This window comes from Aphelocoma coerulescens, chromosome 4 (assembly GCF_041296385.1).
Source record: "Aphelocoma coerulescens isolate FSJ_1873_10779 chromosome 4, UR_Acoe_1.0, whole genome shotgun sequence".
In the NCBI taxonomy this organism is placed as follows: Eukaryota; Metazoa; Chordata; class Aves; order Passeriformes; family Corvidae; genus Aphelocoma; species Aphelocoma coerulescens.
Window position 1 is genome coordinate 33,948,374 of NC_091017.1, and position 23,498 is coordinate 33,971,871.

Here is a 23,498-nt window from a genome sequence, read left to right on the forward strand (position 1 = left end):
TCAGAGAGGCGATGGATGGGCTGCTGACCCAGATCGGGTGCGTTGAGAGCGATTCCTCCCTGACAAGCCCCAGCAGTGACAACTGGTCATTAATTGTAAAAATTCTGCCAGCGTGTGGTTTTAGAAACAATTTGTACTTCTTTAATTACACTGTCAGGGCAGGCTTTGTCCCAGGCACTCTTATCAGGCTGAGTTAGTCTTTAAAAGAATTAGGCTCAGCCCAGCTCGAGCTGCACTCATCATCTTCGCTAAGAATCTTTGCTAGGAATGGGGGGGCGGGGGGGAGCATGCAGTGGTGGAGCGCATGACAGTAATTGTCACCAGAAGGAAGAGAGAAACTCTTGTTCCCGTACTGTTTTATTATTCTAATGATGCAGAGGGGCCCCGGCGGAGATCGCAGCCCCGCTCTGCTGGGAGTTACACAAACACTGAGATGGAGGGAGGGTGCCTGCTCCCAGAACGCTGGCTGGCTCAGCAAGGCAGCGGGGCAAATGCCAGGGAGAAAAGGGAGGGCTGCTTATCTTCAGCTGTCACGTGGGCAACCAAGCAGACATTTATGGCTGTACCCTGCCAGGTCTTCTGTCACTAATTTTTTTTCCCCTCCCTGTGCATTCACCCATGAGCTGGTCTTTGGGCAGTGCATAGTCCTGTGGCACAGGTTTGAAGGACCTGGCTTTCCTCGTGTGGGACCGAATCCCCGGTGATCTGTCTGGTCAGCCAGCAGTGGGTGTTTGGGGAAAGGCTGCCCCTTTGGGGAGGAATGAGCTAGCTGGGCGAGGAGATGGCCCAAGCCATGGCGTTATCACCTCTCCATCTCTCTTTGGGATTTGTAGGCTTATCGAGGGGACTGCTGCACTTGCTGATAAGGCTGGCCCGGGGTGTGTGGAGTGGGTGTGGGGATGTATAGCCATGGGGCTGATAAAGAGGAACTTGACAAGGGAGGGAGGCCACTGGGGAGATTGAGGAGAGGCCCTGAGCTCCACTGGAGCCTGACGCAGACCCCAGGATGGGCGTACCTCAGTTCATGCCAATGGGGCTTGTCACTGCTGATTTCCTGGCTGGGGATGGCAAGGTGAAGGTAACACTCCAGAGTGAGTTGACTACTTCCCTGGGGCTTTTAAAAGAAAAATATGTCACCTTCAGTGCATACTGTCTCTCAAACTGCCCGTAATGAAAATACCTAAATAATGCTCAACTTATGTTAAGCACTGGCTGCGTATGGTGCAATACATGGCTGCAAATTATATGATTGCATACTTCAACTAGAAAGACTTCTGCTGGGCTCAGTTGCCTCAGAAATTAATTTTGCCTAGTGTTTCTGTAAAGTCTCACATCTCTTTTGAAAGGCAAGTAGATATTCCCATGCTGCAAATAATGGGGATTTGTAATGGCATTTAGGGCTGGATTAATTTCTGTGTGCTTTATGATTTGCAGAAGTTTACAGCAGTATCTCCAGACTGCTGTAGGTAAAATTCAGGTCCTTTTCCTTGTAGTTCAAGGGCAAGGCAAACAGTAAAAATAAATATTTCAGCAGCACATTCTACTACTGAAAAAAACAAGTCAAAGATTTTTATGTATGACAGCACAGGGATTTGTTTTGCATGAATCGTAAGTATGTCTACAGCCTCAAAAAAATCCTCTATGTCTGGAAAACAGCATCATCAATAGGTCTGTGAGCTTTGCAGAGCACAGTCACATTTGCAGATAGCAGGGGGTGCTGCACCACCACTCCAGGTTCATAAGCCATGCCCTCGCAGTGCATTGTCCAACAAGTTCCTCATCCAAATACTTTAGCAGTTGTTTGCTTTGCCGGGTGAGTGGGGTGAATCTATTTGCTCCAGATTAGTCAGTACTTTCTGAGGAACAAAAGAGTACCACGGTAGCCCATCAAAGAGGGCCGGCAGGACTTGCCGGCAGCCTTTGTTTCCCCTTTCACACCGAGCTCCTTCTCACCGATGGGTCTGCAGTCAGACTAGGGGAGCAAGGTTGCTCTAGATAAAATGGAGCTCTGGCAGCGAGAAGGCAGCAAATGTAGGTCGGATGCAGCTGGAAACCTGCTGGTGGCGGCGCCGATGTGCACACAACCGGACGGTGAGGGATGTGGTGCTAGGGATGCCCAAGCCGCCTAAGGAGCAGGGAGCAGGGCTGCGCGTCACAAGCCCGCTCACTGCAGGCAGCGCTGTGGCCGAGGAAGAGCAGCGCAGCCCCGCCAGGCTGCGGAGCGAGGCAAACCCTCCCTGGGCGAGTTGGGGCCGGCACCCGCCAAGCTGGCCGAGAAAAGAAGGGGCAATGGGTGCTGTTAGACACGGGGCTCTCGGGTATCCCGCTGAGCAACCGAGGCCAAGAGATGCAGGTGTTTCAGTCTGGAGGAGCCCAAATATCCATTCTCATGATTACGGAAGTAATTTGTAGCCTTACCGGGGAGGAAAACTTTCCTGCTCTCCTTCCCTCCTCTGCCCACCTACCCTGCCCTGCCCTGTCCTCTCCTGTGCTCTCAGTGATTGGTGACATTCCTAGAGCTGGCTGAGGAGCATCTCCATGTATATGGCATCAGGTACGTCTCATCTCATCTCATCTCACACATGAGGAACAGTCCCAGGCATATATTGCTGATAAAGAGATGCACAGAAGCACAAGGGCAGCAATGTCATTAGGTTGCTTGCTCCCATCCGATGTCTGTTACACAACAGATATCTCTCCATGCGATCACAACATCTGCATCCTGGCCCTGATTTCCTCCCAATCCTACCCGTTGCATTTGAAAAAGCCTCCAGAAAGCAAAGCTGTGCTGTTTGGTTGGAGTGGCTCTACCACGACTGTAGAAAGCCTCACTTCCCCTGCTCCCCAGCCCTTTCCAAAGCTGTGAACATGCCCCTTGCTTTAGATGGAGGAAGGAGGAAGCATCTCCTGGAGGAGTCTGGTCCCAGCCTGAACTGCAGCTCAGGCCAACTCTCTCACCTAACATTTTTAACCCTGCTTAGCTAATCCAAGACGGTCTAGGAGTTTCCCTCTAAACCCCTACCTGTGTCCAGCCAGACCCCTTCCTGCGGGCACTGAAAATGCAGTTGACTTTTAGATAGGCAAAAACTCATTAGCTCATGTTGGCATGACACTTTACAAACTCATCAAGAAAAAGCTAATAAGTTAAAATAGTGTTAGTTTACAGCTGTAACTGGTACTCCAACTGGAACCAGTTGCAGAAGTAATGAGAACTGTTCCCTACTGAATGCACAGCATGTTCCTGGAGCCCCCAGGTGGGGTAGTCATATAAAGTTCATGCCATTGTAACTCTCTTTTTCTCTAAAGCAGGTATTCAAGCACCTGTCCAAGCATAGACACATGTTTGCTGACAGAGGAACATCCAACCATTCCTATTTTGAAAGGCTGTGTTTCTCTGCAAGCCCTGGGGTGCTCTGGGGCACAGGTGGAGGGGTGCCACAGTGTTCCTCTGCCCATGTGTGGGAAAGCACATGCAATGAGATTAAAGACACAGGGTGGCAGCGCGGAAAACAAAGATCAGTCTAACCATTAGGGAGCAGTAAAAAGAGGGAAGAGAAGAAAGAAAGAGGAGGATGTGGGCAGGAGACAAGGCTGCATTGGCTGCTATACTTTGGCTGTTGTGCAATATCGAATGCTAAAGTCTTCTCCTTTAGGAAAGGAGTCAGCACATCTTTTGTGGAGACCCACCTGCACCTCCAGTCAAACCTGAATGGCCTCTGGGTGGGAAAAGCTTCTCCAAGCACTGAGCAGAAAGGGCATTGTGCAGGTGACCCACTGCTGTTGGGGACCAAGGTCCCAAATGTCCTTATGTGTTGTCTCAGTTCAGGGCTAAAAATGGTTTTTGTCATTTGTTTGGCTTTATTTATGAGCCTTTGCTGACCAAGTCCCATGTTGCTAGTGTTTGTGTGAGTTCCTATGTGCAACTGGTAAGGAGAGAACCAGATGCAATTTGGGGGCTGTGTAAACCTTGTTAGCAAAGTATTTGCTTTATTTTTCTCCTCAAGGTTTGCAGAACTAGTTTAACAACTGTTTTTTCCTGTAATTGAAGCATTTAAGGGAGGATTTTTTGTTGGTTTTGGTTTTGGTTTTGTTTTTTTAGCAAAAGGGACTTTAAAAAAGGCACATTAAAATGCAATTAGAAGGGTATGTGAGATACATGTTACAACCGTGTGACCCTTACGACTATCTCTGGGCTCTGTTCTACACTTCTGTTTTACAAACACCATGTTATTCCCCGAGAGACCCAACAGGCACCAGAACAGTTGCTTAAGACCGAAATGGATCTGAACAGCAGCAGCGACCCTCAACATAATAGCGCTGCCATGCTGTCAAGCAGTATTGAGGTAAATTAACTTTATTGGTGGCAGAGCACTGGAACAGGCTGCCCAGGGAGATCGGGGAGTCCCCCTCTCTAGAGACCTGTAAAACCCACCTGGATGAGTTCGTGTGTCACCTGCTCTAGATGACCCTGCCTTGGCAGGCGGATTGGACGAGATGATGTCCAGAGGTCCCTTCCGTCCCTAAAGATTCTGTGTGATCTGCAACAGGACCACCAGATCGGTGGACTTTGGTTATCTTCCATGCTTCCACCCGTCCCCGCCTTCCTTGCTGTGCTCTCCCCTCCCCCTTCGAGCCGCATCCTGGCTCCCTCCCTTCGCACTTTTCATGCTTTTTTTTTTCTAAAAATCACCGGGGAGACCCGGGCCCCAGCGCGGTGACACCCCGCACGGGCTAAGCGTGGGCGGGGGGTAAGGCAGCCCGCGGTCCGACCGCACAGCCGAGGTAACAAAACCGATTCGGCCCTTCCCAACGCCTCCCGCGCCTCCCTCTCGCCTTGCGGGGACTTGGCTCGAGCACCTCCGGCAGCGGCGCGGCGGCAGCGCGGCTGCCCGGCCATGTGCGCGGCGGGGCGGGGCGGGGCGGGCGCAGCCGCGCTGCGGGCGGGGGCGGTGCCCGGTGCCCGCGGAGCCGCCCCCGCCGCCGCCCGCCCCGCCCCAGCCGCAGCTCGGCGCGGCGCGGCTCGGCATGGCGGGGCTGCGCTTCCCGCAGCACGGCGGCTACTGCCGCGCGGCCGCGGCCATGAACCTCCTGCTCGGCGTCTTCCACGTCCTCCTACCCTGCTTTCGCCCCGGGGAGGCGCAGGGACAAGGTGAGGGCGCCGGCGGGGTGAGGCGGGGCGGGGGGGTGCCGGTACTGCCCGCTCCGGGCTTGAGAGCGGAGCCGCCGCCCCCGCCGCCGTCCCTCGGGCGGCTGCCGCGGTGGCAGCCCGGGGACACAAAGGGAGCCGGGACGCGGCTCGCTTCTCCCCCCCAGCCCAATTCCTTTCCTCCCGGCCCCGCGGTACCCGCCGGGCCACGCGTCTCTGCCGCCCGCCCCGGCGCGGGGAGCCCCGGGCCGCCGCCTGCGGGCTCCGGCCGCCCGCCCCCTGCCCATCCGCGCTTTCTCTCTCTCTGCCCCCGCAGCCATCGAGCCCATCCCCGGCGTGGTGGAGCTGTGGCAAGCCGAGGAGGGGGAGCTCCTGCTGCCCGCCCAGGTGAGGGGGCGCGGGGGGTGGGGGCGGCGGAGGGGGCCGGGGCCATTGCGGGGGTGTGCGGGTGTGTGCGGGCCCGGGGGGCGGGCGCGGGGCCGGCGGGGCGGGGGCGGCCTCGCCCGCTGCTGTCACGGCGCAGCCCCATCCCCGCGGCCCCCCCAGCCTGCGCCAGCGGCGTGGTTGTTAGGCTTCATTTATTTTCTCTTTGGGGTTCCCCCCCCCCCCTTTTTTTTTTTTTAAACGGGTACATTTGTGCTTGAAACGCACTAGACGTGCCTAACGTGAATATGCATATATTTATATTTCAGGCCTGCTCAGGTGAAGCCATTTTTCCCCCCTCAAATGACACATCATTTATGGTGCCGTTCCTCTCATTCTAGCGCTTTTTTTTTTTGTCTTGTCTAGCCACTTTCGTTGGGCGCTAACAAGATTTGATAAATTCCGTGTTGGCGAGAGCAGCCAATATAGTCTAATGCCCGGCGGGGCTGGTGAGCGAGGAGGGGCGCTGGAAGCGGGGTCTGGAGTTTATGGCATTTGAGGCAGTCATTTAGCTCTCACTGATGGACTCTGCCATATGTTGAGCTGGGCCTTCTAGACTTCAAGGCACCAGGCTCATAAACGGGAAGAAGCAGTCCTTTGGGACATCGTCTTATATGGGGGGGCAAAAGCGAGTAATTTATTTGTCTTAAGCCCATATATCATTCTCTGTTTCATGCTCAGCCGTTGACACTCATTAATGTAAGGAAAAATAGCAGAAGTGCTGTTTCTTAGCTAGCTAACAATTGATGCTGCTTACCAGGACCCAGCTTTTTTATAATGTGGTGTTCTGAAAGTATTATCTATTTTATGTCCAAATAATTTTATAAGATACACTTACTGTGCTATTGAGATTTTGCCTGGTGCGGATGTGGTAGTAGCTAAGGGAAGGCGTAGAGTTGCTGTGCAGAGATGCTTGGGGAACTCAGCCTTTTGCGTCTGCGTTCCTTACATTGAAGACATTAAGATGCATTAGATGTGGAACCGTGTAATGTAGTAATTTATAGTTGCTTCTCATAGCGAAGCTGCAATTGAGTGATGATGACGTGATGTTTACTTCCTGAGGAGATTAGGTCCTCTTGGAAAACGGTTTGTTCTTGAGCATCCTCATAAAAATAAGCTTTAGCTTGGCTAGGGAAAAGCCAGGCATGAATGACCCATGAACTTGGCATAGTTGAGCATGTGGTCTTGCTGAGTGTTTGCAGCAGTGAAGACGAAGCTAAGGCTGCTGCTCCTCCATCTTTTCTGTAGGGGCTATGTTAGGTATGCAGGAAAGAAACAAGTCTTCTGGCTTCAATTGTGACAGAGTGAGAGGAAAATTGCAATAGGCTTGCTGATTTAAGAAGTTAAAAGTCAGATGAGCCAGTCTCTGAGTACTAGTGGTGCATTGACTGGTTTGCATGGTTTTCCCCTCTGAGCTTGAGGACCGCAGCAGCATCTGATGCATCAGTGACTACTCAAGCTGAACAGAAGGGCCTGGGTTCCTCAAACAGATTTTAAGACCAAAATTTGGTTACAGGCCCAACCCTGTTGCTTGATCATTTGTTTCCATGTGGACTTGGGCCTTATCCAGCCCCTGTTTGGCTTGGGCCCTGTGGCCACATTTGAACCCACCTTTTGCAGTTGTCATGGTGAGGAAGAAAGGAGCCTTCCCTTAGTCCCTGCGGATGTGGTGGGGGACCCTTTTAGCACCTGTTTTATGGAGTGGTGGCACTGATCTGCAGTGGCTGGTCATGGCTCTTCCCTGGATGCCCGAGGAGTCAAGGGTTGCCCATCCAGCCATAATCCCCAGCAGTGTCTGTGAGGTCCTGAAGGCATTTCAGCATTGTTTCCCTCCTGGGTGATTGTTCCAGGTTGGTGAGGGGCATCAGTGGAGAAGCCAGCATCAGTTCCTGAGATATGGAAGATCACTACATCTGACTGCCCTTTGTTAGAGAGATGCTGAAACTTGCAAGAGGTTTATTGCTTGTTGATCACGTTTCACTGAAAAAAAATGGTCTGACCTACTGCTGCTACAAAGAGTAGTAGCAGCAGTAGGTCAGACCATTCCATGTTCTCTTTCTTGCAAGAATAGACTGTCTTGGTTAAACACTTGATGAGGGTTGTTGCCCAGTGTTCATGTATCACAGCGGTGGTGATGCTATGGTGAAGGTCTAGAAAGAGGAAGGACTTCCTTGCTTTTGAGTGGATAATAAATGTTGGTTGGTAGGGAATATGCAAGAGTTGCTTCATTCCCATGTTTGAAGATGGGCCTTGGTGAAGACTTTGGGAATAGGATTGTTCTGGCCCCTTGATTTTGTTTTTTCTGCTTCTTTTTGGAAGGAGTGTGGCACCAATGGGGATTTTACCTTCAGAAGTGAAAAATCCAGGGAAGGAACTGTGCATATTCCTCTGCCACAGCACCTCCCTCCCACTGCTCTCAGCAGGAAAATGGATTAGGTTGCCCTGTCTGCCAGCCCTTTAGCCTGTTTCTGGCGGGTTACCAATGCTGTCTGATGGATGTTTTTCTCTTTCTGTCATGGCTTTACACTATTATCTTATTTTCCATGCATCATCAGCTGCCTGCCTGTGACAGAGCAGTTTTGAGCATTCCTTGCTGCCTGCAGAATTTGAGGGTGAAAGTTGGATGGATTGGTAACCCAATTCAGCCATCCGGTTGCCTGCACATGCTTTTGTTCCAGGAGCATGTAGCGAATAAAGACATCGCGTTAAAGGGTGAGGGAAGGGAAACAAAGCATTTTAATATTTGTAGTTGCTTTCTAGGCCTTTCATGACATCGCTTTGTCTACGTGAACTGCATGAATTTGCATGCTGGAGCACAGCCGCCCAGGGCCCCCGCGCCTCCACCCCGCTTGGTTGTTCTACCTTCTGTTTCCTCTTGCTTCCCTTTCATTGTTTGTGCTTCTCGTGTGCCCCCCTCCCAGCTTCCCTCTTACATGTATTTGTGCTTTTCCTTTTTTCACCCCCCCCCCCCCCTTGTGCTTGTGAGCGTTTGATTTTGGCTTCCTCTGAAGCCTGCAGAGCTGTTTGGGGATGGCTCACCTACTGCTCCTGCTCCACAGCCGGGCCCGAAGGGTGCCCGGAGCGTTGCAATTGGTGAGGGTGTGCGTGGGCTCGTGCGCCGGGGCTGACGGGGAGCTGCTGTATCTAGCTTGCTGACTGTCTTCCACTGGTCTCCTGCTTCCTCCAGTATTTTAATGTTTCTTCCTGGATTCTCTTTTAAGCTCTGAGACCAGCTGGTTTTCCCAGTCAGATGTGGTGGCTGTATTCCCTTGTGCCCATTTCTTCTTTCTTGTTGACGGCAGTGTGAAGTGTGGGGTAACCACAGAGCACCCGCTGTGGACCTTGCTCTCCTTCTCCTTGCCCTTAACCTCCCTTTTATAGCAAATGTCCCTGGGATGGGCAGCTGAGTTTTCCTTTGAAAACCAGTAGGATTTTTGACATGGAAAACCTCGAGTGTGAGAGACTTGATTAGAGCAGTTCTGGTTTTTATTCAGACCCCTTATAATTTTGTGGTTTCGCATGTTTGTTTGTAACTTGTTAATACTTACTTAAGTAAAATGCTTGGGAGAAAAGCTCCTTTATGTAAGACTTGACACCCAAGCCATTCACCACTAAAGGCTGAAAAAGCTCCAGATATTAACAGCCAGGTTGTAGCACTTCAGTGCATAGCTGAAAGGCAGTTAGTTATGTTTCATGTTTGCTGAAAAGGAGAGGAGAGAGGACAAGGAAAAGCACAGTAAGGGTATCAGGCCAGCTGTTTCCACGAGTATATGAAAGAAGCACAAATGACAATTGTTGTTCACAGCCTACACCACTTAAAAGAGGTATCAGAGAGTCACAGTTGCGTGTTTCTGTCTGTCAAAAACCTTGTAGGTGGTTACTGGGAGCATCTGCAGGCAGGGGCAGGTGGGTTAGGTAGCTGCAGAGCGCTTTTCCTTCAGCCCCTTTAGTTTAGAGGGAGGAACCTTAAAATGACATAATGAAGTTAAAGTTGTAGTTCTTGTTATCACAACTGAAAATGACAGTAAGTCATCAAAGGCAGTGTATACCAAACTTCGGTTTTGTGTCAGTGCTGTGTTTGACTGATGTGATGGGTTTTCTCCTGTTCCTGTGTGTTACATGTAGGAGATAAGCGAGATGTTTCAGTAGAGGAACACCTTGTGAATGTTTCAGTTTGCTTGCAGATACTAAGGAGGTTACAGTGACTTCTTGTTTCACTTTACTGTGACTGTATTTCAAGTGCTTGAATTTTAGAGAAAGATACTGCAGTATTTACTGTATCATGGTTGTTATAGACACTGGACAAATGCAGAGCTGCTGCCTGGGTTTTCACTTACAAGGTTCTGCTTGGGTCTGAAAGACTTTTTTTTTTCCTTCTCCCAAGTAGTAGGAACTTGTCTTCAGTTTCTGTTCTTCAGTGCAGCTCAGGGGCTAATAAGGTTAATTGTTCTACTGGTTTTAAAAGCTGATGAAGACCTTGATCTTACATATATTCATCAGAGATATGCGGCACTGCAGTGTGTCATTAACGATCCCATCAGCTGTGCACAAATTAAATGTACAGAGTCACCTGCTTCAAAGCAGGGTTTGTCTGAGACAGACTTGGGGTGAGAATTGTGTTCCTCTTTGGGCTGTTAAAAGGCTCCTCCAGACTCCCAGCTGAGCTTCTGGATGGTGCTGATAGGACTTGGGGCTGGTTGGCCATGCAGATTATGCAGTAGCTGTCAGCCCAGGCTCTTGAGACTTGTGTGACACAAGAGGGGCACTTTCAAGGGCTTTCCAGCACAAGATAAGCACCTGCCCCATATTCAGGATAAGGTTTGGAGGAAGGGGATTTTTTCTTTTCATGGATAGACTGCTGGGACCTACATTTTAACTTTCAGGAGGTATTCCCTTCCTTTCCCCTGTAGTCCTGTAGTTTGAGAACGCTAGTTTTTTCTTGGTGTTTTGTTCTTTTGTTTTTGTTTTGTTTTTTTGTTGTAAATCCTCAGTGTAAGCCTACATATATGTGTAGCCTGTGGCACACAGAGGAGTGAAGAAGAGGAGAAAGCTGGACATGTGTGTGATCAGAGTTGAGGGTGATTTTTAATTTTTTTATTTTTCGTTGCACAGTTGAGATGTGCTGTGGCTTCACTGTAGGTTGGGAAGTTTGCTTCGTGTGTTGTTGCTTGGGGAAAAGTGAAGAGGAGAAATAGTAAAGTGGCTAGTGTTAAGGGTGAGCACAGTGTAATGACACAGACCCAGGTTTCTGATGCCTGACAGATGCTAAGCCATTTAAAGGAGGAACTAAGCCATTTAAAATGAGGATAGCTTGCTAGCTGGCTATGGCAGAGGAGGTGTTTCTGGAGAACGTGGATAAGGAGTCCTCTAGTTCTGCTTGGTATCATACTGAGGTCCTAGAAGTACAAAAGGAGCTAGAAGAAGCTGGAAAACATAATGGGTTTGTATCGTGCCATCCTGGTGGCGTCTTAACAGCAAGACTTAGCAAGGCTTCTAGAGGAGATGCCTGGGTCTTCATGGGGGCCAGGTGCTGGGATCTCTAGGTAGATCTGTGCTGAAGAGCTTTGTGGTGTGCTGCAGATCCTGGACAATTAGCATGGTGTCTCCAGCCTCTGGGCAGGCATACAGAAAGCTTGTCATGTCCTCAAATTAACTTGTACTTCTCTGTCGGTCTTGTTCCAGATTTGGTTATGTTATGATGGAGGCTGTGCTGCTTCTCTTGTATGAGCTGCTTGTGACAAAAGATGGAAGTTCAGATGCATCTGGTAGCTTTTGGCAAGATCCAAATTAATATTAGCCATAAGGTCATTATTTTAGGCACAATAATGTTAATTATTAGCACTAATGTCAACATTAACCATATTTGTTGCCATAGTGTGTTGTCATTTTTCCTTACTTCATGAAGCTCAGGTCTTTAGAAATCCTGCTGTCTGTTCCATTCAGTAGGCAGGTAGGGCTGCCTGATCTGCTTAAGCATCTGAAGCCTGTAGAAAGATGTTTAGTGTTTACAGGTGATATTTTTTTTCCAGTAGGTGGTGAAAATAGGAGCTAAATTCAAAGCTGGTAGCTTGGGGCCTATTACGTGATATGCTTATGTAGGAAACATGTAGGAGGGGTGGTGGAAAGTACAGTCTTTTAATTTTAAAAGATTTTTTCCCCTTACCTTTTCATTGCTAAGGTCAGTAGTCCCTGTCTTGTGGAACCATCACCTGCAGAAGCTGGGAAAACTCACCAGCTGTTCCTGGCAGGAAGACTGTGACCTCTTCCTGAAAAATGTTAATCTCCCTAAAGTTGTCCCTGGTTTCATCAGCAGGGGTTGAGTGGCTGTAACACACTTCATTTTGAGTTGTACCTAAAGCTTTCCTGGAGATCTTGGCCAGTTCAGGGTAGCTACCTCCTTGTTTTAAATGGATTTCCTGCAGGGAGCTCATTGAACCAACACTTGAGTTCATTTCTGTAGACAGCTCAAAGTGGTTTTTGGTGAACTGCAAGCTGACTCAGTTCAGCTGCATGTCTTGAAAATTACCTGAGACCAGCAACTGAGCTAAGATGATGTGTTCAGAGCTTCTGCTCTCTCTGCTTGCTGTACGTGTTGCTAATCAGTGATAAGATCTGGGTTTGGGACCTCACTGTGCCAGCTGGAATGTGGTACTTTGCCTCTGTTTTTGGCATTGACAGGTGATCTGCATTTCAAGGCATTCTGCATCCTATTTTCTCAGGTACTGGCTGCTGAAGCTTACTGATGGGGGCAGAGAATTTGAAAGTGGAGGAAATAGTCTTCCTATAGTTTGAGGGCAATTGATAGCCTTAGACTGAAATTCTGTGTGAGCAGATTTTGTATAGAAGCATTTGCATAAATAGAAAATGAGTCTGTTCAGTCAGCATTTGGGAAAAAGCAGCAGAGTGGCCACGTTAAGTCACCGTTCATCTTTGCAAGATGAGCTGAAACCTCAAATGGGATGTTCATCAACCACCTTACTTGACTCATAAAAGAGTTGGAGGAATTTTAGATTTCTGAATTTGTTTTGCAAACAAGTCATATGAGAATCCATCTGTGAAGGAGTTAAAAGTGGTACATATGTCCAGTGTAGCATGGTGCAGTTCTGGGATTCTTACACAGTATTTTCTCTGTTTGTCAGGCTGATTCGGAGGAGGATGTGGAAGAGCATCCGCAAGAGCAAAGGTAAGCTAAACTCGAATGGAAACAAGAGTACTGAAGCTCATTTTGGTTTTTGCTTTAGGAAATACCAAAGTGTAATTGGGCAGACTACTAAAAATTAACTTTTTTTTCCTGCATGTTAAATAGTTTTTTATTACTTGTGGCTTACAGTTTTCTCAACTTAATGTTAATATTGATTTATTAGCAAAACCAAAAAACCCGTGCTCAGCATATGCAAGCACAAAATACCTTTCCTGCATCTCTTTCTCCTAATTCTATCTGTAAGATAAATTTGCTTCTCATTGCTTTCACACACACAAAAAAAATCCATTTATTAATCCTGTTTTGTTGTATATTTTGTAATTGATTTCTTTAAGGCAGGGGACAGTTTTCTGTTAGGAAATTTGTAAATGTAAGTAGTCTTGGAGTGTTAATTTGTACTGAGACAAGGAAGGAGGTAAAGGAGATTTAAAGCCAGAGGTTTGTTGTTAATGTGTTGCTGTGGAACAATAAATATTCTGCCCTTATGTCTTGAAATCAGATAAATAATAATCCTCTTCATAACTGTAGTCTCAACTCTGCTGTTTCGGTTGATATCAGGCCTTCTGTATTTTGGAGGGGTGGGTAAATAGCATCACAGATTATTTTTTAAATACACATTTTGTTTCCTCTGAGAGTCCAGGTTAAAATGCTTGGACATCTACCAGTGAAACACTTCCTTCCTCTGGTATGTGTTAATGTGGTTACAGCTTTCAGTGCCATGCCAGCCAGAAAGATCACAAGACTTAAAATAAACACGTGTAACAGCACCGTTTTCTGATGGCTGCAGTTAGCCAGAAATGCTTTTCGCATTTATCTCCAGTCTTTGCCCTTAGCTTAGGTTTGACAGCAAATAGATCTGATAAAACAAAAGCCTTGCTGGGAGCTGGCAGAAGGAGTAAGCCTGAGGGGCGGGAGCAGGATGGTTATGATGGGTCTGCCCTGCACTGCAACGCTTCTTCACATGGCTTTTCCCTTTCTGCCCCACTGGGAGCCTTCTCATCTGGACCCAGTGTCCGCATTAAGGCCTCATCTCCGTGGGAATTACAAAGATGGTATGGAAACAGGTTGTGAGAATTACTGTGGCTGCTGACAGCTGGTGCTGATTACTTTTGCTTGCCTAAGTGCCCCAATTCCTACCTGCAGAGGGTTTGTTTTTGGTTTTTTTTATGCCTCTTCTTGTGAAAAGAGGTATACTATTGAAAGCTGCATTTCCCTGCACAAATACTGAAGTTTCTGATTTTTTCATCTGGGAGCTATTATGGTTTGGATGCAGAATTTTTACTGTGTAACTTTATTACCTGCATGCTTTCTTTATTGAGAGGTAGTCAGAAGGCAGCAGTCTCTGATGCTGTGCTTAAGATTGTTTCTGAGATTTTCCTTAATAAGCAGAGAGATGCAATTTAGGTGGAAAAGAAAAATCTCTACTTGCCTGTTTTTCTCTGGAGGTGGATGGGGTAATTGGCTACTATGGCAATAATAAAAATATTGAAAAATAGTTAGTTCTTGAGACTAGGAAAGGAAAAAGTGAACTGACTGGGTTTTTTTGGTCATTCAGGTGCTTAAAGATTTTTCTTGTAATTATTCATTTTCAAAAATGAACTTGTTTTTTGGGAGTAAAGTTTGTAAAGGTTCACTTGCATGGTGGAAACATCCTTCTATTGTCATACTGAAATGCTTCAGGAAACTTGCCTAAACAGGTCCTGGCTTGTGTGCATCTTCTAAACTTTTGGTTTGCTGCTGTATGTAAACACATACATAGCCCTGTGTGTGCTATATATACTGAAGGAATATTATAGTGTAGACTTCGTGAAGAAGACCCAGCAAAAGTACATTTGAAAGAACAGAATATATTAGTTTATTTCCAGATTAATTTTCATTCCCTTGGCTTTTATTACTATATGGTGAAATCATGGGGATTTCCTTTTCCTGTAGCAGCAAAACCTGAAGCTTGCAGAATCTTCATCTCATTGTCTAACTGCATGCCCTGGGGAAATCAGCTGAAGCTACTGTAATTTGATGTGAAGCCCCTAGAAGCAAAGCACCTTAATGTAGGGGTAGGTATAAGCAGAAGTTAAAGGAGATAGAGAAATCAGAAATTTCTCCAGAGATGCAGGAAGTACAGAGAGTTCATCATCTTGGGGCATAAAGAAGAAAGTCTCTTTCCAAAACATTGTTTTATTCAGTTTTTAATTTTAGGTTAGTGGGCTCCCCTGGGTGCTTGCTAACCTACTTTAAAAAAACCAAACACAACAAAACCAGTAAAATATTAGCAGTCTTTTAACTGACTTCCTGTGCATGTGCATCATAAGATCTTCCTTTTGGGGTGGTCTTCTTGGTTTGCTCTTGTTCTTGTGGCAAGTGCACAAGGGCTATGGATGTGGTCTTATCATTTCTGCCTTAGGTTTAGCTTTAACAAATAGAGAAATTTGCATGGAGGTAAAAGACATTGTCAAAATAGCAATTTTTGTGAAGAGCTATTTCAGAGATGAATGAGAAATGGTTGATTTGTAGGTTCATGGGTTTGCAGCTGCCCCAAGTGAGAAGAAGATCATTATCAACTCTTTGATTTCCACCCTATGATTCCTGCTATTGTGATTGCTTGGATGTTTCCACAGGTTGCCTTGTGCTGTTCTGTGTCTCTCTGGATCAGGTTCTGAAATAAAAAATGCAGCACAGCAGACACTTAAGTACTGCTTCAGGCCACAGACTTTGACAGAATTAAAGTCGTGTGTATTTGGACTAGCCTATTAAAAAGCTTCAAATTTCCTTAAAAACCTTTTCTTACAATTGAATGTCAGCAGTAGAAAGATGCCTTTCAGAACAGTCAATGACAGGTGTTCACAAGAAAGGGTTTTGTTGTGTTTGGAGGGGTTTTGGGGGTTTTTTGTTCCCCTGCCCCTTCATCCTGGTGAGTTTGGTTGCCACAACTGGCAGTAGCAAATTTTGAAGGTTTAGGTGCTTGCTAAAGCAGCATAATGAGTCAGGACCCAAGGGAATGGCCTGAAGTTGTGTCGGGAGGTTTAGGTTGGATATTGAAAAAAAGGTTTTTCACCTTTTCTGGTTGGGCACTGGAATAGGCTCTCCAGGGAAGTGGTTACAGCACCAAGGCTGACAGAGTTCAAGAAGCACTTGGACAATGCTCTCAGGCACATGGTGTGACTCTTAAGGATGGTTCTGTGCAGGGCCAGGAGTTGGACTTGATGATCCTTGTGGGTCCCTTCCAATCAGGATATTCTGTGATACTGTGAAATGCACAAATCTGGCACAAATAATGAGACAGTACTGTCAGGTGACGTGCACAAATGATGCTATCAAAATTTTTAGCTTTCTACTTCAAGGAAGTAGTCACTGGACTACCAAAAAAAGTAATTTCGCATGTATGACATTGTTAGCACTTGGGTTTTAAGGACTTCTGCACAAAGGCCTTTGAGGATGCAGTTTTGCAGCTGACGCATTAAGAAACATTTGCACCAGAACAGACTGCTGTACTCAAGATGTGCAGCATGTATGCTTAGTATGTGATGCACAGTGATTGTCTATGAGAAGGGAAATCCATAAAATACTAGGAGTATGGAATGAAATTAGCCAGGAAGAGGACATTTTCCAGCCTTTGCCAGGGCATATTTTGCTTTGAGTAGATAGGTATCAACTGCTACGAAAATTCTGAGTGTGATGTAATTGGCTCCATCAGGCATTTCTGTTGAACCTTTGATCACTGGCGAGCGTTTTTCCCTGTGGGCTGGAGCTGCTTGGGGCAATAGATGGTATCGGCTCCCAGTGGGTTCCTGCTTGGGTGTCGGTGCAGCCTGGGAGTGACAGCTGATGCCCAGCACTTTGACCTCTCATGATTGCTTGGTGGAATTACTCCTAATCCTGTTGTTTTTGCTGTGTCTGTGAATTAGTGCTCCAGATGTGGAGGAGAAATGGAAGGTAGAGGCAGCAAGGGAGTGGCTTACTAGTTGCCTGAGAGAGAGCAAAGCAGTTAAGGTGCACAGACTGCAGAATTACTAGAGGGTTGAGGGGATACTTAAGAGATGTAGTTACAACATTTCCTTCAGGAAGAATCCAGAGTGGCAGTGGGAGAATGAGCCTGCTTCACGTTGCGAGGCTGTACATTGCAACTTCTCCCTGGCCACAGCTTCGTCTCTAGTCAAGAGGCACAAATGAGGTCTGGTGCTGTGGATGGGGTATTAAGACACTTCAGAGGTGACTCATCCTCCAAAAAGCCTGTGGTCTTGGTGCCATAATTTTTGACAGTCCAATTCTTGAAAGGTAGTGGCATGGGACTAGTGGTAAGCCTTTGTACCAGACAGCTAGCTTGGATGGTGGCTAAGGCAGGAAAAGAAAGATTGAAATATAGTTTATGATCAACCAGATTTTCTTTTTCCTTCTGCTTTTTCTTACTGAAATGAATAAAAATTGATTTTGTGCCAGCAGAAATGTCTGAATATTTAAAAAAATTGGTTTATGTTGTGTTTATTTTTTAAATATCTTTTATTAAAATCAAACTGAGCATCCATTGAGAAAGTGTTTCAAAATCAAAAGCTGAAAAGTAGTTTTGAGAGCATCAGTGAAGGCTTAAGCTGTCTGAAAAGAACCATCTTAAAACAGTATTTTCAATCTAAGCTTGTCTGGAGTACCACTGATCATTTAGATTGTCATTAAACTTACCCCAAAAGTAAGTCTAACTACATGAGGACTTTTCCTAGAATACATGCTTGCTCTTAACTTGTAATACTGAAAGCTGCTTTTACTAAGTTTTTTGTGGTTTTCAAAATTTTTGATTTAGAAAGGAAGCAGAAATCCTTGTGTATATTAAAAAAAACCCCAAAAACCGCTGAGTTTCTTGGGAAAAAGCTTTTTAGTTGCATTAATGGACTTGCATATGGTAGAAATTTCTACAGTATGCACAGAATGTATGTTTTTAGTGGTTAGCACCAAAAGCTTCTTCAATATTGGCTAACTTCTGTTTTTGATTGATAAGTCATGGTTGTTCTGCCCACTCCCACTTTGACTAGATCACCAAGGGACTACTAATTTTGAGTTTTACTGGATGCCTAAAGAAATTACACTTACTTTACATAATCTTTAGTAGTAAAGGAGGGGAACTGAGATGCACATACCCACCTGTTACACTTGGGTGAAGATCCCTAAGGAAACACCTGTAGGGAACACAGGATATTGTGAAACTGGACTAAAAGAAGCTTACGGAAGAGAGCTGCAAGAGGTCAATGAAATTGGAGGTTCTCTTGTAGACGAAGAAACAGATTGTTTTGGAAGGAACTGTAAGCATTACTCTTCTTTCTTAGGCTTCTGCCAGGCACAGCTAGGGTGGCAGGCTGAACTCCTGCTGCTTTAATTGTTTATCTGTGTTTTATGTAGCAGTTGATTCACTGATGAACTTTGCCTTGCTGAACTTTGTGTTAGATGCTGTTAGGGACAGCTCTTCCCTTGTGTGCATTGCTTCTTCTAAAATACTGGTCCTTTTACAAAATTATGTTGCTTGCCTGCTGATACAGGGGGTAAAAAATGTGTTTTGTTTTTCTCCTGGGACATTGCATGGCGGTGCTGTGTGCTAACAAATGTTTCAGCTATCGTTTGTTTCTTTATTTCTAAATTGTTTTCAGACATTTCATAAATGAGAGCAGTTGCCCAGGCCAGCTGTACAGTGTTTCACACCAAACTGAGGAGGTGACCCTGTGGCTAGAAAGTGCTCATGACATAATGGCAGATCAGACGGTCTTGCAAAGAGCTGTCAAACTTCTGTCCTCAGCGTAGGTCCTACTTGACCTTGATGGAAATACTTTAAAGGTGATGTGTGGCCATATTTAATTACTCTTGGATTTGCTGTGGCAGTCCCACTCATCATCAAAATCTTGTATGTTTGCATTGAGCAAACCCTGCTGGAATGTGTATGTTTCTCTTGCTTCTGTGAGCCCTCTTGGGCTGGAGGATATTTGAGGTTGGACCAGAGACTCTTAGATCTGTGTCAGCTCATATGCTACCTCAAATGGACTTTCTCATCTGTTGATGACAACTTGGCTTTGAGAAATAAAGGCAATCTTGGTGTGCTAGTTGCACATTGGCACTTCTGCATTCATATGGCTCATGGTGCCTTGAAAAGCCACACAGGCTTCTATGGAAACACCAGTTTCTACACTGGTAGAAATAGCAGGCTGGGGCTGTGAGGTCATTGTTTGCACAGGGGTTAGTGTGTATGAAGAAATTGTGTTTGTGGATATGCGCTACTGGGGAAACTTTCTCACATGTAATGACCTGTTTTATAAGAACAAATAAGCTATGCTTTACATTTTGGTGCCCTATATAGTTCTTTCTTTGTCTTCTTCTGTTAATAATTTCTTCACTTTCTGTTCTCTGTATCTTCTGCAGATCTCTTGTATACTGTTTTATGGCATCTCTAATTTTTTATTTTAGTTTCTGTCTGGGCCATGCCTGAAATGGTTGTAGTTTCTGTACTGCAAGAGGAAGAGGCTGTCTTGCACTCTGTTGCCTGGTGTGGTTCCCTGCCTTGTGCAGCCCTTCAAGTTCTCTGGACTAGAAGCACTTCTTTGTTTTACTGCGGGATTAACATTTGCTTGTGATCGTTCTCTGGTTTCCCTGTTGCTCTCTGGCAGCATCAGCTGAAAATGTGCACAGAAGTTCTCCCTCAGTGTCTACCTCCTGCTGTGTGGGATGGGTGCCCTGTGTCACCTGGAGGATGTCATCTCTGTTCTGCTTGTGTCACGTTGCTCCCAGGGAGCCCCACCCATGTTGGTGCAGCACTAGTCTGGTTCTTGTGGCATCTTTTTGCTCTTTTTTCAGTCCTTCAGACCTGCCTCTTCCTGCCCCTGCCTTTTGGCCTGCTGTGGGGGTGGGTGGTTGTGTGGTGGTACCTCTGCCAGGGCTGACTCTGCTCCCTTATCCCTGCAGTGCAGGAGGGGCTGGGGAGGAGCCCAGCCTGATCTGCTGTTCCACTCACTGTAGGTGAGATAGATGAGCAGGTCGGCCCTCAAAAGTGTGGGGCTGAGACAGTGTCTTGTTGTGTGTTAGGAGTAATGCCTTCAAGTCAGTGGCTGTGGGGTAGGAGTGGGGTGTAAAGCATTTGCACTGGGATGATGGATAGCCTGGGAGACAGCTTGTGGGTTTTGGGTGGATGGTGTGGCCAATCACGCAGTGGCAGCACTGTGTGGACAGTTGAAAGCTGGTGCACGCACGTGTACGTCATTTGTTGTGCATGATTTTATATTTTTTTGACTCTTGCTAAACACTCCATAGCTGATGCTTTGGGACAGAGCCCACCCAGAGTGCATGCCCTTTAGAGTTAGGACAAGGCTGATCTGAGCAGGTGGGACAAGGGCATGTGGTGTCTTATTTCCCATTGTGTTAGGTTCAGTACCGGCTGCAGAGCTGTGTGAGAGCAGAGACAGATCTTGTGGCACAGCCTGTTGGTGTAGTCATTCAGCAAACACATGGGGAAGGTCAGATTTTAGTGCCAGGCCAGTAGCATGCTGTGCTACCAGGCTGTGCAAGTCTGCTTGGGAACATGGCATTTTTCTTGTTAAACTTAACCTGCCTTGTTTTGAGAAAGGGGATGTTGGGACACATTTTGTGTGTTTAGGGAAGAGGGGGAAAAAACCAAAGAAAAGCAAAAGTAAACAGCTGCTATGGTGTGTTTGTCTATGTCCATTTGTAAACTTTGTGTCCCCCTAGCCTGTACTTGGCTGCTTCTGTAATATAAGTAGTTCAGAATAGGAACTTTCTTCTTACGCTTCTACTTTTACATTTTAATACACTGGATTTCAGATGTCTGTTAATCTCAGGCTAATCCTTCTGATTTGTGGGCAGTGGGCCGCAAAGGATCTAGCTTTTGGTCTGTGCATTTATTATTAATGAATTATTTTCACCTCCATAATAACTGTTTCTTAATTGCCCATAAGAGGACTTAATTTGCAGTAACTTTAATTTTACCATTATGCTGTTAAACAGTAGACATCTCGAATCATAGACCAGTGTCAGCAGTCTGAAAATTGACACCCTGTAAGAATTTAGCTTCACAGTTTTTCCACTGTTGCAGATTGGAAAATTGTGACAAAATAGAAAAAAGCCTAAACAACAGTTTGCTCAATTTGAGGAATTTGTGTAGGGTCTACTTCTGAATGATCAACCCCAGCACTCTGGTTTGATTATTATAAGCAAAGCATAAAGTGTCCTGAAATCTCTCTAATGCAGTGTAATAGAGTTACAGGCACAGCTGTAACTGGCTCTCATCTTCATAGTTACTCAAAGGTGACACAAACCTAGCTTTTAATGACTCACATATTTTTATTTGATGAGGAAACATGCTCTAGGAAAGCTGTGCTCATGCCCTGACAGTGCCTCTGATTGCATGGCTTGTGGGCAAGTAGGTGAAGGAACTTTTTCAGTAGTTTGGGTGTTTGCTGTAGTAACATAGGTAAAAAGATGAGCAGGAAAACAACACCAACACCACTTGTAGTTAAGAACTGGTTATAAATTCAAACCTGAGTTTTAAAAACATCTTAGTTACATTGTCTTAAACATTATTCTTTATCCACTTTCTTCAGTATCTGCTTTGGGAAGAGACTTTTTATTTTTGGTGGTTATTGCAAAGTGACCAACTCCCTTCTTCATCAGGACAGAAGGGCCCTGTCCACTTCAGGGAGGGGAACAGTATATATCAAATATTATACTTGCATGTGATGACAGTGTATATTAACTCTTTTGCAGAGTTCTGAGTACTCAACTGCACGTATTTGCTTTATATTTGTAGAAGAGTTTGCTTTCATCAAATAAGCTAATCACCTGGGAGAAACATGTGATCAGTATGGATAATTTAGGTATCTGCTTGTTGTCTCAGGGGTCCACCATTCTGTGTTATGTCCAGGCTGCCAACTGAGATAAGGAACATAGAGGGCAAAGCTGACGGTGTTAATTGTCACTTTATCTTCTTCTCCACCTCCTGGCCCCAAAGTGGTGTACAAATAAAGCTGAGGGTTTTTTTATTTTTACTTTTAGAAATAGCAATGGAAATAGAATTAGACAAGGATAACTCAGGATATTTTGTGTGTGTCTACAAAACAGACCTTAATTTCTGTAGAACAACTGGACTTTATATAAACACGGGAATTCCTCAAAGACAGTGAAGAAGCTTTTTTTGCTCAGAATTATGAGGAAAAGAAGTAGTATTTTCTGAGAGGAAGGCGAGAAGTAGACCTCTGTTCTTATTTTTACTGAAGTTCTCATCTTCCCATGTCTGCTTCAAGATACCGTTGCAGTACCCAGTGAGCTGTAGCTAGTTGTTTACCATCTGACCCACCTGCATACCAGAACTCTGCAGATGGCAAAATCAAGAAATTGGAAGTGCAAAATAATGCTTATAGTTACTGCCTGATAAAAGCCAACTTCAGCTTCAAAACTTTGTGAAGACACATGAAGGAGCTGTAAAGACTTGGAAATAAAAATGAGAAAGTTAAGATGGTATGCTGTTCAGTGCTGTTGAAAGTACGGGCTGTGTTCACCCTGGTTCATGGTTTTGTTGTGTTTCAGAGCTGGATTTTATGAGAAAGAAAAAGTTCTGTTTAAAATGTTTGTTTGCAACAGCATGTTCCATAAGGAAATATAAGAAATGCAGAAAACAACTCAGTATTTTTTTAAACCTAAAACTGTCCTTTTGGCCAATGTGATGGTGCCAAAAGCAGTAACATAGCTCTGCTTGCATTATGAAAGAACTTGCTTGCTTTGCAGTACTAAGATTTGAAACTGGTCTGGCCTTTGGAGACACTTGTATATCAATAGCATGATAATTTGACACACATCAAAATGTCAAAATGCTTGGGAAGACTTTCAGAAGCCTGAATTTTATATATATATATGTGTGTATATGAAAAAAAGTGACCTTAATCCAAAATTGTTCTGGCATAGATTTTTGCTAGCTCTTTTGCATGTATAAATAATGTTATATTGCTTTCCTTCCAGTTTTTTAAATTGCTATTTATTATTTTAATATTTCTCTTTGGGTCTTGTTTATTTTCTTTGAGAGAATGAAGCATTATTCTGTTCTTATGCACATAGGTACCTTTTAAAACAAAAAGTTAACTTTGAATTAAATAGGCAGTCTCACCTTTACAGAGTGGATAGAGATAAATGATGACTATCTGCCTTGTTGGTAGCACATTTATTTTTATCTCCTGAGGAGAATTTCCCAGCTTTTTTTAATTGGGTGAATGCTGATATCTGATCTAATAGAACATTAATAATCTCTCTCTTTTTACTGTTCTTTGTTGTACTCTGAGACCCCTGAACTCTGCCATGTTCTTAGAGCCTGTTTCCCCTCCTGAATTACTGAAGCTTGATTGAAAAGCTTTTGCGGGTCCCAGGAGAGGATCCAAAAGGGAATTGTTACGGAGACTCAGATTTCTAGGAACTCTAGGGACTGGCTTTGAGTCACAGCGAGTGCTGCTTTTGACTCCTGTACACTTCTTTCAGAGCTGACAGTGGCTGTTGAGTGGTGAATCCAAATGTTAATACTTAACACTTCTTTAAGTTTGTTGGTGCACTGAGGTGTGACCTTTCTTGTGAAGCTGCTTGAACTATTTCTGTGATTTCTGGTTATTATCAAAATCAAATTGAAAAGAAAAGATCATCTGGTATGCTGCTTCCTGCTGGTACTCTTTTCCGGGTGAGCATTTCCAAAGAGTTCCTCCATGGGAA

The 23,498-nt window shown here is 45.4% G+C and overlaps 1 protein-coding gene across 11 annotated transcripts in view; it reads left to right on the plus strand.

Annotated features, from left to right (window-relative positions):
* Nucleotides 1-958: 958 nt before the first annotated feature.
* The window catches only part of TMEM131L (transmembrane 131 like), an 85,635-nt gene continuing 63,095 nt past the window's right edge, over nucleotides 959-23,498 (plus strand). For 6 of the 11 annotated variants that reach the window (XR_011150656.1, XR_011150657.1, XM_069013529.1 and 3 more), the window contains exons 1-3: nucleotides 5,011-5,149; nucleotides 5,463-5,533; nucleotides 12,709-12,752. Coding sequence is in view for 7 of the 11 variants with exons in the window: in XM_069013529.1 (XP_068869630.1) it covers nucleotides 5,026-5,149; nucleotides 5,463-5,533; nucleotides 12,709-12,752 (239 nt within the window). In the remaining 4 variants the exon portion in view is untranslated. Of the gene's footprint in view, nucleotides 1,092-5,010; nucleotides 5,150-5,462; nucleotides 5,534-12,708; nucleotides 12,753-23,498 lie in introns of those variants that run through there. The other 5 variants (XM_069013533.1, XM_069013534.1, XM_069013535.1 and 2 more) reach the window with 5 other exon arrangements.